This window comes from Parasteatoda tepidariorum, chromosome 9 (genome assembly GCF_982258835.1).
Source record: "Parasteatoda tepidariorum strain Cologne lab strain chromosome 9, Ptep-v5.0, whole genome shotgun sequence".
Taxonomy (NCBI): Eukaryota; Metazoa; Arthropoda; class Arachnida; order Araneae; family Theridiidae; genus Parasteatoda; species Parasteatoda tepidariorum.
This window is the reverse complement of record NC_141763.1, coordinates 75,615,412-75,632,942: the sequence shown is the minus strand read 5'-3', so window position 1 is coordinate 75,632,942 and position 17,531 is coordinate 75,615,412. Positions and strand designations below refer to the sequence as shown.

Sequence of the window (17,531 nt, the reverse complement as noted above, 5' to 3'; positions counted from 1 at the left end):
ATATCAAAACTTTTGATAGTAAGAGTCTGAAATGAGAAAAGCTGTGCCTCAAACATAAGACATACAAAGAATTAGTAACACATAACAACACATACATATAAGCAGCTTTACATGGCTGCATCTTGATTAGTGAGATGGCCAAACAATGTTAATTGTTTGATAAATGGACGAAAAAAACACAAAACAATCTTAATTGTTTGCTACATGAAAACAAACATTTTGACAATGAATCGTCAACACATGTACTATAAATTAAACTTGAACAACATATGCCTTGATGCATGTGAATGCCTATAAGTGCAATAACACCCGTCTAAAAAAATTCAGGCTACATGAAGTAGACTGAGAAAATCTTCCTCAAATAAAATAACATTAAGGAGGTAAAATGGATAATTGATTATTCAAAAAAGAAAATCTCACTTAGTAATAGTGGAAAAGCAAATGTTTTGAGGTAAAGGACATTAACTCAAATTATTCCTTGTAAGAAGGAATTGAAAAGAAATTGATTTGTTTGCTGGAAATTAGTATGAACAAAAAAATGGAGAAATTGCAAACAAACGAAAAAAAATCAGGCTACCATTGTAGACTGACAATACTCCGAGCTTAAACGAAAAAAACTTTGTACAACATTTTGTACATCAATCCATTAAGTGAATTTTGAGAAAAAAATTGAAACCAATCAAACAAGATTGATAAGTAGTAATCCGAGTTAAAACGACAAAAAAATTTAGTACACATCAAACTGTATACCTGAAACAAATCAAAGTCATTAGTGAGAGCAATAAGTGCATTAACATTATTAATTTTAGACTTGAAAAAAAATTTAAAAAATTGCAATTAAATTTACTAGTTGTAACAGGAAAAGCCTAGGCAAAACATTAAACTTAACAAAAACTGCAAGGAATTTTAACACTTAAAAAAACAACAAATTGACTCACAGAACTTTGACCAAAAAAAACTGCTAAAAACAAAACAAACACAAAACAAGGCCTTGACACATTGCTTACAAAAAGCATTACCTAACAAAAATTGCTGAACAATATACAATTAACAAACTCAGCATCAACAATTTTGTATAAAACAACATAACACAAAACAATAAAAATCATAACAACCGTTGTGACACCTTGAGATGTACAATGAGGTGTACTTGTATACATTATGCAAAGAGAATTCACACTCTGCAAAAAAAATCCAAAAAAAATTTTGTATGTAATAATAGTGACTTATGACATACTAGAAAAGGAAAAAAAATACTGTACAGAACTACAGGGTCGAAAAACAAAAAAATTGGCATTCGAAAATCAGACGTCATTAATTAATTACAATTATGTGTTTACGTAATTTAAAAAAATACAAATATTAACATGAAATATTTGTTAAAAAAATTGCAATCAGTTAGACATGAACAACGTTGTATCATTTGTTCGTTTAGAAAATTAGTGATTACTTAATCAATGTATTATTGATTATGAAAGATTTTGATGATTATTTCATATTATTACAACACAAATGAAAGAATGTTCTCAAACAAAGCAAAAAAATGTTTAACCTCAAAAGACATTTAATTATTAGTTTAACATTAACAGTGAAGGTAACATTGTGAAAGTTATGTACTTTAGTAATTATTAACATATGGATATTCAAAGGTTACGCAAAAGATTTTTCTCACAGAGCATCAAAACAATTCAATTATCTAATAATTGACTCGAATCTTTTTTTTTTTTTTTTTTTTTTTTTTTTTTTGTATTTATTTAATTAAAATTATTATTATATATATATGTCATATATATCATCCGGTTCTTTGACCAGGGTATCATAATTGATCTTCTGGTTTCTTTGACCAGGAATACCTTCTGATTCATTTTTGATCAGGAAACTAAAATTAATAATTAACGTCTGGCTCTATTATGGCCAGGGAAAAGTAGAAGAAAAAAAATTCTGGTTTAATTTACCAGCAAAAATCGTTGAGCTCAGGTATTACCCAGAGCAATCGGGACATATTTTTCCCAATTAGTTTAATAAATTAATCCCAAAAAATTTTGATGCATCTGTATTACCAGACACGATTCAGGAAATTCACTATCCCAAATATTTTAATTTTTTTTTTTTTTTTTTTTTTTTTTGTAATAATTCAAGTAAATATTAAATTATCAGATACTCCAGTAAGAAAATCGTAACGCATTCAAACATATAAGCTTGGCAAATCTTACATCAAAACATTGATTCACTAAAATTGAGAACATGACATAATAAAAAATTGGGAGAGAGCCAAATTTGAGAACATTAGATAATAAAAAATTTGGAAAGAGAATTATTTTTTGAAAAAAATGACCAAAAGAAAATCCAAAATTAAACTGCTCATCCTCCATCATTAAAAAAAACCTTTCATTTTTGAATACCTCATTCAATTAAAAGCAAATTAGTAAAATTAGAAACATTAAAAAGTTAGAAGAAATAAATTTATAAATGCAAAAGTCATTGATATTGTATAACAACTGCTACAAGACCCCGCTGTTCCACGGATATGTAATGACCAGCATCACACACAACGATGCCCAAATAACACTCGTCACACATATATCAATAAGTTAATTACAAAAATTATTGTCAAAAAAATTATTTGTTAAACTATAAGGATAAACCTTAGAGATAGTGATGGTGTTAAAATTATCAGGCATAATTATTTGATTAGAATAAGTTCTATTACGGGTTTGAATTGGGGTCATCTAATGAGAAAAAAATTTAAATAATAAAAGTATCAATTACACAGGTATTATTACTAATTGTAACCTTTTGATAACCTCATGAAAATAATGTATAAACTTAAATATAATAAATTTAAATATCAAGAAAAACACAATTAAAAAAATTAGGTAACCCTACAAATTAATCATATAACGATATACTTGCATAAACAAGAAATATCAACCATTAGAAAAAAAATTTTGTCATTAATTATTTCAAAGTGCAAATAAATACCCAAACATTTTCAAAAACCAATCAATTGTAGTATAATATATTAGAACACTAATAATTTAGCAATATAGGAGAGTAAGACATTGGCAATACATATTAAAAATCAATTCAATAACCTTTCAACAAAATAATCAATTAAATTATTAAACATGACCTATTTCAAAAGCATACGAAGCAAAATTTTATTTCACATAACATTTACCAAATATTAAATAATGATTATTTATTTTAACCAATTGCTGTGAAAAAAATTTTCAAACCATTTATGTAAACATCAATTTTCTAGAATAAAAGGAATCTTATTTTTAAATTGTTATATGAAAAATTATTTACCAAACCTTATCCAATTACTACTTATTATTTAATCAAAAATATTTATATTAATCATCCTAATCAAAATCGTTATTTTTAATCACTATTATAAAACAATTGTAATATTCAATTACAGAAATTATGACACATAATTATTATTTACTCAACTTAAAAAAATTATCTATTTGGTTATTGTATGAAACAAATTAGTAAATAACCAAAACAAGAAATTAATTAACCAATCAAAATATAAAGTCTATTAAAAAATTTGATTACATTGCATAATTTATTATTGTTTATCTGGCTATTCTATCAAAAACTATTGAAATAAACAATTCATTTCCTACTCCAAACTTAAAGAAATTTATTGAAATTAAATGTATTAAACATTGAATAATAATATCTTACTTTACTCATAGTAAAAAAATTTAATTTGAATTAATACACATTCCCTGGTCAAAATAAATATAATTAAAAACTATATACACCAACCGAAAAGCGGAACGGCACCAGATGCCCTGTTAAGGTTGGGTATAGAAAGAATGAAAAAAGTTGCAAAAAAATAACAATTTAGAAAGAGAAAAACTAAAAAAATAATGGCCGGGTGAAACATAGTTAGTTGTACATTTTACGAAGTTTGGCTAACCCAGAAAAATAGTAATTCTTCTTCTTCAAAAACAGTTCTAGGAGATAACAAGTATATTCAAAGCACATACCTTTTTATCCATAAAAGGATATCCAGTCCTGGATCGGAGATGAGTTTAGGATGAAACAAACAAAAACTTTTTGGCTAGTGAAAAAGGAATCAGTCCAGTTCTTTTTTAAAAAAAATCACTATTGTTTTATTGGAGGAAAAACAAACTAGACAAATCATCATGTTGAGGCACGACATCATTTTAGGAATGGCTCATGCCAAGGATGTGGAACTAGTGATGACTGGAACAGGAGTTAAAAATGACTGTGGGGGATTTCCATCCCTGACGGTAGTTGGTCAGCGGATCATCCTTTAAAAAAACTGGAGATTTTATCAGGAGAGTTCTTTAGTAGGCATTAAAACCGACTTATCAGGAAAATTCTTTAGTAGGCATAAATCCAATTTGTCAGGAAAATTCTTTAGTAAGTATTCATCAGAGACAATGAAAAGGACAGCATGGCGATAGGTGAGATATTTTCAGCGAACAAAGCCCAACATCAAATGAAGATGGCGCAGAGAAGCCATCTTCGAGAAAAAAAAGCTTCTCCACCTTAGGGAGGTGGGAGCAAAAAATGTTAAAACTCCGTTAAGCGGAGGGCAGCAAATCATATGACATCAAATTATCGAAAGCTATTCCGTCTTTCGCGCTCTTCCTTTTTATAAGATACAAAAACTTAAAATTGAAGTTGTAGTGCATGTTGTGCAAGTTAAAGTTAAATTACCTAAAAATCACGAGTTGAGACGAAAAATTGATTATGCGTTAAAAGTTACGGTTGAGAAACACAACATACACGCGGAGATGAAAGATGCCGACAACCCCTGCGAATTCTCAGAAAAAAAAGGGTGGAAACTTCTCGAAAGAAAGGGGCTCTTTAAGGAGCTGGTAAGGAATTTTAGGGGGAGAATGTCCAAATTGCGCTACCGCTTAAGGGGCTAAATAAAGATGATGAAATAAAAGAATGTATTACAAAATTAAAAGAATTAGTATTATTGATTAAAAAAAAGGATATTTATAAATTAGGCTGTGACCTAATGTCACAGGTAGGGTTTTAATTCATACGTCATGATAATACATGATTTCTTAAAAATACGTTCAATCATACTAGAAATCTGAATGTTAGCTTGATTTTTCGATAATAATACCGTAAATATGTACTTCAGATGAGATTTGACAAAATTCCTCGCAGGCAGAAGAAAAAAAATCAAATGTACATTTTTGTAGATCAGTAAGTAAAAGTTATCACAACAACGACAGCTGTTTTAGAACTTAATGCTGCCTCTAAAACTGATAGAAAGGGTAAAATCCTAGAACAGCCCACCTCTTGGCGACGTTTTGAAATCTCGCCATGTTGGCGATTGTTACTGGGATTAGCGTTTCATTTTGATTATTAAAAAAAAGAAGAAAAAATATAATTATCACAAATTTATTGAAATATTTTTCAATAGAATAAAAAATAACTTACATTTACTCCGACAAACATCGCCTGCGCAACCACATTCAATCCACGCTTTCAGCATCTCCATTCAAAACCATCCACCGTATCCTTTCACTCAATCAAACTCATTTATTCTTCACTTTTAGGGCATTCATACGTTTTCAGAATTAAATTTTGATTTATAAGCCATTCAAATAATAACGATGATTCTAACTGTGAGACATCCGGAAAAAAAACCCATTTTACCTCTTTTCTAACGAAATGCTTTCGAAGGTATACATATGAAATAACCAATCAGGTTTAAGAATTTTGATGGTGTTATCGGACGTTCAAAATAATCTTCCTGAAATATCTTCCTGAAACCTAGCTTGGCGAGATTTCAGAACTTGCTTGGCGAGATTTTAAAAAAATCGCCACCGGGTGGACTATTCTAAAAAAAAAAAAAAAAAATTAAAAAAAAAATAGTGCGTGGAGTCCCTCCGCGCGGAAGAAGTTAAACTTCGCAACCTGCGACGTTAATTGCAGAAAAATCAGCAGTCGTAGAAGGATCACTAGTTCTATTCAACGACTCTTTTTCCTGCTCCGCTCGCTTCCTTGCTCTGTAATCACGGTAATATTGTGCATTTTTCCCACGTGGAGCTCTTGAACCAGTGGAAGTGCTTGTGGTTGCCTCATCGTCTCGCCCTGGAAAATGTATTTGCATTAATAATGTATGTGAATGCGTCATAATGTAATTTCAAAAGAGAAAACCTAACAATCAATTGATATTCACAAGAGACGTACCTTGACATAACCTTAAATCCGTCGCATTGTCCGTGGGATTGTTTTCACTCTTTTTTTACAATTGTTATGCACTAAATTTGAAAATAAAAAATACTACCCCATTAAATTATATGTGTATCAAAACAAACTAAAAAAATATTTATAGAAAAACAATAATTTAATGACTTTTATTATTTTTATGCTAGTGAGAACCAAAACAATATGGAAATGAATGAGGGAAAACTGGATCCTACCACGTGATTTCCCGGCCAATAAAAATGCAGCGTTAAACGTTTAACGCAACCTTGTTGAAAGTCGCATAAGAAGTTTCAAAAAAATATCGATCATACTCCAATCTGGTGTTAAATGGATCCCAGCGATTAACTCCAGAAAACGAGAATGATCCAAAATAGCCTCACTTGTCACAAAATAACTCAGTTTCCCGATATGTTTAATTCAGAGAAAATAGATTTTGTTGCTTCTTAATTAGCATATTTAATATCAATCCATCGAAACATTGAGATTGGTATTAATAGATGGAAATCTAATCATTAGATCAAAAGTTATTAAGACGTTCGGTTTTTCTATTTTTTGTATTGTACAAATGAAGCGGTCAATGTTAAGAGGGAGTATGTTACAAATCTGAACTTAGGAGAAAAGACAGAAGAAAAAGAGAGAGAGAGAAAGAAAGAAAGAAAAGAAACAGTGTCAACTGTGGAAAGATTGTTTTAATTGCTTCCAAATTGTTGGATTTTCTTCTTTCGACATTCTAGAAAATAACTCCGTATTTGATAATCGGTGATAGATATTCCAAACCAAACAAAAAAACTTATTTTCGAAAAAATGTTACTTTCCCCTTTTAACATTGATTGCTTCAACTATAAGCTTAAAACGCAAATTATCAATTACAACTTGTTTTTTTTCCTTAATAATTGAAAAATATTGTTTTGTAGATATTCCATTAAAGGCAGCTGGCATACGAATAAATAAAATGTCGTGCATGAGTGATTTGGTCTTATTTTTCAATAACATTTCCGAAATAAAATACAATAAATAGCATAATTTTCAAAAATACGAATGTACTACAAGTATTAGTCTTCGAAATTATGGGAAGTATGACAGCACATAATGGACGATTGATTATCTTATTCCTAGTGGTATCTGTAAGTAAGATTTTATCTTATCTTATTCGAATATTTTTTGTCTGAAAGACAAAATGTGATACTATTATAAAACTAATAAATGTGGACAATGATCAGCCAAAAATCTTAGCAATTTATAATTCTACTCTTATGGGAAATTTATTTAGCAAAGCATACATATACATTAACAATTGTTTTTAACCTATAGAAATTTAATCATAATTTTATTCAGTATAAAATAGATTTAAAAAAAACTTATTACAGCTATGTTTTTCTAGTGCATTGAAATGGAAAAAAAAATTCAGACATGTTTAAGAAAAAACGTAGGTAGCTGCACAATCAAAAGACCGTAGAATTTTCGGCCCAGCGGAAAGTTTAGTGCAAAAATTATGCTCTACATGTTTTTCTTTTTAGATCTGTCACAAATAAAATTATCTCCTTATTATTCTACTTGAAAATTCAGTTTTAAATTTTCTTTTTTAAATCTCTGGTTCAGTTGATTTGTTTTTTAATGGAAAATGTTCGAAATTTCGGTTGTGACAAATTTTGCTTTCACCATTTAGTAAACAATTGTAATTTGTATAGGCACCAAGCACAGAGTTCTAGATTAAATTTAAGCACTCCATAGGTCAAAAAGCTACTGACTGAAAGATCAATGTGGCGGTATAAATAATACTCAGAGCTATCGGAAAACAACGGAAATTTATTTTATTATCAAATACAGACCTTCTGTAGAGATTAGAGATTGCATAAATTGTGTTTTTTTTTAAATTTCTTTTGTCGAAAATCTTATCACCTACTTTTTGAATGCGATCGACATAGTTGCATAAATGTAGTTAACACTTCCAACTACCTTAAGCATTTCGGCAGTTTCAATTTAAAATTATTTTTTCATTTATTAATATTTTTAAATTTGTCTTATAGGTCTTAATTTGCATAAAGGCGGGGGAAGAAAATGACAAGATGGACGTTGGAGAATATCAACCACTAACTCCTACTAAACGAGAAAAGAAAATGTGTGAAGACAAGGCTGAAGAAAAAGGAAAAACCATAAAAGATTGTTCAAAGGTAAATAAATATTGAAGTGTGAGTTTGATGTCTACAAGTGACTTCATCGTAGGTAAATCGTATGATTTGTCGATTCTGAAGTCAATCAGATACGACGCACACGCGAGACGCCGCTAACAGATATCCAATTAAATCTGATTTAAATCACTTCTACTCGAGTTGTAAATACTCAATTACGTGTGTTTTGACACGAATTTTATACATAACTAGGGGCTGAGAGCCCTGTTTGCTGACGCTCAACAACCCCCGATAATTGCTTCACAATAATGTTTTGTTTCTTGGCATAAGACAACTTTAATTACGCAACTAAAAATAAATGTACTAAATAGAGCACTTGCGCCGCCGCTTCCCACATCCAAATATTTCCTTTTTATGATATTATTAAAATCTTTTTTTTTAATTTCCAATGAACTGCACAATCAGTCTTCCTGATGAGCAGACCTAGTGCGTTCTCCAGAAGTGGTATCCACTCTTTCAGGACTACCATAATGGGTGAGATACCGTTGGTCATGTTAATTTGGACGTCTAGTTTCTGCCCCACTAGATGGCAGCTCCGAGACTCTATTTGGATGCTAAAGTGCACTAGGAATTTAAATTTTATTAAATTCAATAGTGGACAAAATATTTAATAAGTAGTGATTTAAATAGTGGACAAAAATCCTTTTTCTAAGTAATCATTTTTTGAATTAACATTTTAAATTAAAAGTGTATTGTTGTAACAAATTTGGTGAGTTTACAACTTTAATTTAATATTTTTGCTCACCAAATGAACTTAAATATTTTAAATACAATTTTAGCATTCATCACTTTGTGCATGGAACTAAAAGTTAAGTTCTAAATCATTTAACGAATATCTTAAACAGTAATTCATAATAGTATGTACACATTCATGTAATTTGCACCTAAAAATAATAATTGTGAAATGATTAATAAGATCAGACACCGATTTAAATAACTTAATGTAACTTGTAATGTATCTGCCACTTCAAAAATATAATTCCAATTCACTAGTATATATGGCATGTTAACTCGATTCTATAGGGCAGGGATGGCGAACCATTGGCACGCGTGCCATTTATGGCACGAGACACAATATTTTGGGCACGCCACCGATCACAATTGTTATTACAATAAGAACAATAGATAACTAGCAGGGCCGGGATAGCCTGGTCGGTAGGGCGCTGGGCCCATATCCAAGAGGTCGTGGGTTCGATCCTCGCCGGCCGAAGACTCTCCGTGTAGTAAATGGTGACTGATGCACGTTAAATCTGTAGAGTCTCAAAGTCCACCATGTTCCCACAACAAATCAATACCTCTGGGGGTACTGATCCAGGAGTTTCCTTGTCTTCTGGATTGGTTCAAAATTACAAGGCTACGGAGTTGAACGTAAGTAGTCGTAAACCCATGAAATTGGGTCGGCTGTTCAACGACGGTTATGAAATAAAATAAAATAGATAACTAGCAAAAAAAATAATAATAACCGTCCTGCCTAAACTTACATCTTACAACCTAATATAAGTTATTTGTCAACTAATCTATCATCTAATCTATCTAAATAGAAGTCACACTGATGTTCCTTGAGTTGTTTTAAGACATGGCAAAATGTTTTTTTTTTCTAATGTAAATAAAGAGTAGATGATAGTATTTAGTATTATTATTTCCCCAATAATCACGAAGTCAAAATTATTTGACGGCATGTCTATGACCTAATTATACAATTTTTTAGAAAAAATGGCACGTTGGTGTATAAAGGTTCGCCACCCCTGCTATAGGGGGTACTTTTTCATAGATGAAGGTTGACATTGTCGATAACACACTCCCCACATTAAAGAGTTGACTTGCGATCTTGTCCTCCTCACGTTGCCGCTTCTCAGTCTCGATCAAATCCCGTCTGGGTCACCAATGTGGAGAGCGTGTTATCGACTATGTCAACCTTTACCCGCCCTCCAGAAATAAATGGATGTGATGCGAACATGCCTACCTTGACAGAAACGCGATCACACACAATTCACAACGCATACACTCGACTGCTAAAGGCCACACACAAAGCGACCACGACCGTGAACTTAATACAGCTCACACGTTCAGTATTAAAAAAGTACGGTGATCTTAATACAGCTCTCTCGGTTTCTCAGAAAATAGCAATTAATCAACTAGTGGTATCCGTTCATCGAAGAATATCACAGATATAATTCTGGTGGGGGAGTACTGTAGTGTATCTGCCACTAAAAAAATATAATTCCAATTCATTAGTATGTAAGACATGTTAGTTCGATTCTATAGGGGGTACCATTTTATAGATGATGGTTGACATTATCAATAACATACTCCCTACAAACTCTTCAAATGTAATGTAGAATTACGTTATTTTAATAATAATTAAAAAAAAAACAATCCTCTTAAACTCTAAGTTTAGAGAACAAACAAAATCAACGAAGTAATAATAACACAACAGGTAAATACCTTTAAATTACGGACACAAAATTATTTATAGGAAAACAATAATTGTATGATTTATATCAATTTTATGCTGATGACAGCCGAACTGATATGAAAAACTGGGTCCTACAATGTCATTTTCCGATTTTGACCGGGTTCAAGTTGTTACGCCCAAGTCAAAGTATGCTCAAAGTTGTCAAAAATATGCCCAAACCATCTGAAACAAAAAGATTTGATGACTCTGGATATATTAGGCTGTAATTTGATTGAAAAAAAGCTATAATTTGGTTAAACAAAAGTCTCAATCAATTATTTTCTCTTTTTCTGTCAAATATTTTTCTTTCAAAGATTAAAAGTCTGCCTTTATGAAAGTACACTGCATACATTAAAAACTCAAAGCTTGAACACTTTCCCTTTTTTTATGTATGTTGATTTTAACTTTTAAATATTCAATAGTAAAATTTTATTATTGTCTCAATTTAGAAATGTCCCTAGAATTACATAGTTCCGACTGTAAAATAAACCCATCTAGAGACCCTAATTTAACACAACCTCCCTTTCTTCCTTTTTATTCTGACTAATCAATGTCCGAGTACTCCAATTCTTTAGACAGACAAAAATAAAATACACGGTTACAACAGCCCTTAAAATTTCCCGTTTTTTAAAAAAAAGAAGAAAAAAAATTGGAATAAAATTCTTCCATCTTGCTGACATGTTCAAACTGACTATTATTATTTTTCCTTTTTTTATTTTTAATACGTCAACAAGTTTTTAACTTAGCTAAATTTAACTCGATAATGATTCATTACTTTTTTTTGTCTGAAATTTTAGGAAGTACTTTGTACAATACAAAGTTCTTAGTTCTTTTGCTTTGTGGGAAAAATTTATAAGAATAGGAAAATAATCTATTTTTGAAAATGATGATTTTGACAATTGTAAATCATTAATGAACTATAATGCTGTTATACACTATCATTCAAAGACATTATTTAAATGGCGTTTCAACTCCACCATAGTTTGTGTATAAAAAGAACTACCCTCGCCACAAAGTCTATGGCCGGCTGTTGCTGCGGAAACAAGAATTAGCAAATTTCAAAGAGGGAAGCTTCTCTCTCCCCTGATTATCTTTTTCTCGCTGGTCCGAGCTAAAACCTGTTTTAAATATTTATCCAACAGCCCTGCATGAAATAGTTAAGCCCAGTAACTATAGTCTCCGCCATTACTCCAGACGAATGGTGAGAGGAGTTCTACCCATAGACAGACTATATTCCATCTACTTCACTACTTTATATGGAAGTCTCATTTTCATATTCACACAAGCTATCTTTATCCTATTTTTAAATTAGCACAACTGTAGCTTATTTCTACTGCCGGTGCTGCCGAACAGTGTGAAACATAAATCATGCAAAATAGGAAGTGTGGCGATGTTGTGCATAGAGGGGAATAAAAGGCACTGGTGGCATATATTATTTTATTTTAAACAATATGACTAAATATCCACATGACAAATTCACGGACACAACATAAACAAAACTAAATAAGAAGAAGTAACAAAGGGGAGATCTGCATGGCAGGCTTTTCAAATCGTTCGTTTACTCTCTCTCACTGTCTCTGAGTTTTCTTCTAGATTCTCGCTAGGTGGCGTTGCTAGTTCGTTTCGCTACAGAAGTACCATACACTTATTACACTGTAAATTTGAAGTGTAATAATGACGTTGTTCTACGTCATTGTTCATTGTTGTTCCACGTCACTCTCTCGTAATATGACGTTGAACAACCCAAACAATTGAGTGAAGGAGCATTTTATTCTAGATTAACACCAAATCAAGAGATCATACACGATTCAAAGAGCGTAATTTAAGTTTAAACAGTTTAAATTGAATGAACTTAACAACTGTTATTTGTAAACTCTAATTTGCAATCCAGAGAGAGCTGGTGACAGTTTGTTGTTGTTTTCTTTGCTGATATTAATCAACAGAAACAAAAATTCACCATTAGAATATGTGTGTATGTGTGTATGTTTTAAGTTGCGTAATCAGGATAATTATATTTCAATTTTCGGATGGCTGAGTATTAAATGATTTTATAGTATATAATTTCTGTCCTTTGCCATTCTGTTAAGCCTAGTTCGAGTTCTCCGTTCTTTGTGCCGCGCATATGAGTAATTTATAGACCATTTTTATTTTAAGCATTAGTGTATATATGCATTCTAAATTAATGATATTTTATATTGTATTGTAAAAATAGTTTAAGTAACTATTATGAGTATTTTATCTTTCTGTTATTATAAATTTTAGTGCTCTTGAATAACAAAAATGGTGACGGCTACCTTGCACCAAGTAATGTGAAAGAACATCACTTTGATGTAAAGTATTTGCCACCATTTTTAGCGTTGAGATACACTAAAATTGTTTGCAGTGGTGTTAATTGTTTAGAAGGGGTTTCCTTTTCTTTTTTGATCACAAAATGGACAAAATTGAAGTTAAAACACTCAAACAAGGCCTGCATATATTCACGTTGCTTTGTTTTTTACAAGAAAGTTGAATACGCAATTTTTTTTTCTTAGAAAATACACCATACTTGTTATGTTCAATGTTGGTATAAAGAAAATGAAGAAAAGGACGAGCTGATGACACCAGATGGAACATTATGTTGTGATATTGGTGGAGCGATGCCAACAGGGGTAAGACCATATTTTTTTTTTAAAGAATTTCCCGGCAATTGTCAGAATTTAAGTTACGCTGTATTAGGCGTCATATTTCATAATTTCCTTAGTTTCAAAAGCTATAAAAAATCCAGTTTCCAATTCAGTAGAAAGGTAACTTTCACTATACTCAGAAACCATTTAAGATTTTTGTAACGTTTTACCGGTAGTCAATGTGAGAACATGATTACCGGTTCTGGTTCTCATATTGAATATCTGTAAGTACCCTTGGTTCTTCTAACCATATTTTTAAAAACCACTTTTAATACATGCATTTAGAATTTTTTCTAAAACTGAAATAAAATAAATAAACTATAAGGAGTAGCAAATTGAAATTTTAGCTAGGAAGAAACTATAGCACTATCGAATCCCCATTAAGAAGATGGGATTAAAAAGATCAAAACTTGTTTGATTGCCGAAGGAAAGTTGGAGTTGAAAGTTTCTAATAATTGTTTTTCAAGTCCTCTCTGTTTCATCCGGTAATCAAAAATATTTTCATTTTTTCGGTCTCGTCTTTTACAGCAGTTGATTTGTCAGATTTTTGTTTTTCTTTGTTTAAATAAGAATTTGCCGCTACTTTTTGACTTCATTCTTGGATTCTATAAACATCACCTAAAAGTGGTAATTATGTGTGGAGTTTACTGCATCGAACATAGTATTAAGTCTGTGTAATTTTGATTTGTAATTTTGAAATCTGGAGCAAAAATAAGAGAGGCAAAACAAAAGAAGGCAAGTTCACTAGGGCAACAGGAGTTGAGGCGGCATTGTTTACCAGAGTATTTTGGGAGGAGCATTTTAATTGACTTCAATAAAGAAAAAGTGGTTCTTAAAACAAAACAAACAATAAAAACAGCTTAAAACAGGCATTAAAAACTGACGTTTAATTTGTATTAGTTGTAAATTTCATTTAATTGACTTTAATTTTTAATTTTATATCTTTAGAGCTAACTTAATTTTCCTTTTTTCCTTTTCAGAAATGCAAGCAAGGAAAATGTGATCCTAAGGAATTAGCATCGAAAAAATTATTTTAGATCTTCAGACTGCTTTAATTTTGTTATATTTCTTATGAATGAGTGTTATTTCTCTGCTGACACAGCTTATCGCTTTTAAGTGATTTTAAAATTAAAAATGACAAATAAAAATATTTTCTTTTAATTTTACTCGTTTACTCGTTACAACGTTGGAACGTTTAGAGCATGTCAAGAAGTATTCAAGTTTGCTCCAATCTTAATACGGGGACTAAGTCCAAACATTTAATTATTGTATTTCTGAAACTTTAACCTAATTTTAAGAGATAAATAAGTATTATAGAGGTAAATACCGTTACAACAATTATTAGTTTTATGCTGTTAGGAGTCAAAGATTTCTGAAATCTTCTCTGTTAATTTATAATTACTTCATATGTATCAGTCTGTCCGATAACAAAGCGAAATAGTTTCTGATCATTTTCTTTTCATGTTATATAAAAATATTTATTGTGAATTGATGTAGTTCATTTACGTCGCACTAGAGCTGCACAATGGGCTATTGGACTGTCTGAGATGCATCCTGTGAGAATGATCCAAAGACATGCCATGACAATTTTGATCCCTACAGAGAAGATGGCACCCCCGCTTCGATAGCCCGACGACCTCCACGCGAAGTCGAGCACTTTACGTTAGAACATTTTGATGAGAAATCCTAAGTAAAAATAATATGCATTCTGAATCTGAAAACTTGGAACAAATTCCTACTTTTTTTAAATTTATTAAAAAAAGTTTTGAACAATTTTATTTTATTTTTCTCTTAAGTGCACCATTAATAAACTTTAAAGGAACTCACAAAAACTGTATTACTGGAATTCCTACATGATTTATGAGAAAGGATGGTAACGACAGTTTTTGTCAAATTTACAAAATCAGGCCTTGCTATCTTTAAAATAAATGTAGATCCCTTATGAACATTTTCAGTTCCTCAAATATATATATATCTTGCTTTTCTAAAAAATAAATAACTGAGCCCCTTGCAAAAAGTTATAAAATTTAGGAATGCAAAATCATATATATATAAGCACACTGGACAAAAAATTAGTCACCCTTAGAGAAATAACATGATAATAATATGATAACGTGTAACATCGGCTCTCAATTTGATAACCGCCTGGATTCGGTTAGGAAGAAAGTCCACAAAGTTTTGCAGGTACGTCGAATTCAGTTTAAGCCACTCGCAGAGGATTTGATCGCGCAAATCTACCAAATTGAGAGGATGCTGATTTCGGCATTTTACCCGTTGTTCCAACATGTCACCAAAATTTTCACTGGGGTTCAAGTCGGGTGATTTTCCAGGTCAGTCGAGATGTAATTGAGTGTTCATAAAACCAGTCACAGATTCTTCCAGTCCAATGAACTTTGTTGTTGTCGTCTTGAAAAATAGGGATATATTGACAGCATACTCTTCATGAAGATGTTGACAGAAAGGCAACACCTGATCATCCAGAATGTTCAAATAAACATGATGGTTCATGTTAGTGGCCACCTCAGTGAGATGGCCCAATGCATAATAAGAACCCTCCCCCCAAAACATAACAGACCCACCTCCGGCTTGAACCGGACCATGCACACAGCCAGGATAAAATGCTTCATCTGGTCTCCGGTGCACTCGACGACGTGCGTCCTTTGAATAGAGCCGAAAACGTGATTCGTCCGACCATATTACATTCCGCCAGTCAACAACTGTCCGCGTTCAATGACTTCTAGCCCACTGAAGTCGCGCAGCTTTTGTGCCAGATCGAGCAATGGTCTCTTACTAGGTATTCGACTCCAAATGCTCATTGCTTGCAGCACCCGTCTCTATGTTCTCTCACTAACAAGTTGGGATGAGCCTTCATTGACTAAATGAAGCAATTCCTGTCGGATTTGGAAGCGATTTTGATTGACAAGTCGTGAAACACGTCTCCGGTCCCTTTCATGCAGGATCTTTTTTCGAACACAATTATGATGGTGTCTTTCGTGACCACGTGCATTACACCACTGATTTTAGACACGTTGAACAGTCTGCATCGAAACACCAGCAAATTCATTCACCGAGTGACCACAGGGACGTCCAAACACAATTCCCCCTCTTTGCCACTCTGTCAAATATGGGTAAGTGTTGTCCTTACACTTACCCATATTTAGACACAATTTCCTCTTAAAACAAAAATATCTCACTGATTGCTACTTGCCTTTGATCACGTTCAGCACGTCACTTGACCACTGCACTGCGTCATCTAACGATTCATCGGTGCTTACGCACTAGGGTGACTTATTATATATATATATATATATATATATATATATATATATATATATATATATATATATATATATATATATATATATATATATATATATATATATATATATATATATATATATATATATATATATATATATATATATATATATATATATATATATATATATATATATACTTTGTTTTCAGTAATAAGAAAAATTTCAATAACAGTAACAATTCAGCAAATTTTTCTAAAATTGATCGATCAATTGAATAAAATTGATTGAAACTACAAATAAATTTTATAATTACCCCCAAAGCCAAAGCTAACAATAGCTATGCAATCTTCTGTAAAAATTTCTGTATTGAACTTTTTAATAAGGAGTTAAAAATAGTAAAAATTTTAAGCTGAGTAATTTAAATAATAATATTATCATTAAAAAAAATGTAGCTTTATATAAGAGGTCAAAAATTAAAATTAGCAATATACAATTTCTTTACTTAATTATCAGTTCAAAATTTCATGAAATTCCTATCAAGTTTAAAACAATCACATGTGTGTTTAATATTTACCTAACTAAACCTAGCACCATTTTCTCTAACTACTTAAATAAAATTATTAACAATATTAAAGAAGGTTTTCCTTGGATTATCATTAATAATCAACCGATTTTAGTATTTATTAAGCAAAATAAAATTCATTCTATTGCGACTTTTGATTTCCATGATATCTTCAATACA

At 31.3% G+C, this 17,531-nt stretch overlaps 1 protein-coding gene across 1 annotated transcript; it reads left to right on the top strand.

Moving 5' to 3' along the window:
- The first annotated feature begins 7,190 nt into the window (after positions 1-7,190).
- LOC107441748 (uncharacterized) lies at positions 7,191-14,690 on the top strand. The gene is made up of 4 exons (XM_016055112.5): positions 7,191-7,346; positions 8,250-8,393; positions 13,398-13,514; positions 14,510-14,690. The coding sequence occupies exons 1-4, from the start codon at positions 7,290-7,292 to the stop codon at positions 14,564-14,566; spliced, it is 375 nt and encodes a 124-aa protein (XP_015910598.3). The 5' UTR covers positions 7,191-7,289; the 3' UTR covers positions 14,567-14,690.
- Positions 14,691-17,531: the final 2,841 nt, after the last annotated feature.

What these genes read in the sequence shown, in the direction of transcription:
- LOC107441748 (XM_016055112.5), top strand. Translation starts at nt 7,290, where the DNA reads ATGGGAAGTATGACAGCACATAATGGACGATTGATTATCTTATTCCTA. An exon ending in TCTTATTCCTAGTGGTATCT is followed by an intron (nt 7,347 to 8,249) that starts GTAAGTAAGATT and finishes TTTGTCTTATAG; the next exon opens with GTCTTAATTTGCATAAAGGC. An exon ending in CCATAAAAGATTGTTCAAAG is followed by an intron (nt 8,394 to 13,397) that starts GTAAATAAATAT and finishes TTTTTTTCTTAG; the next exon opens with AAAATACACCATACTTGTTA.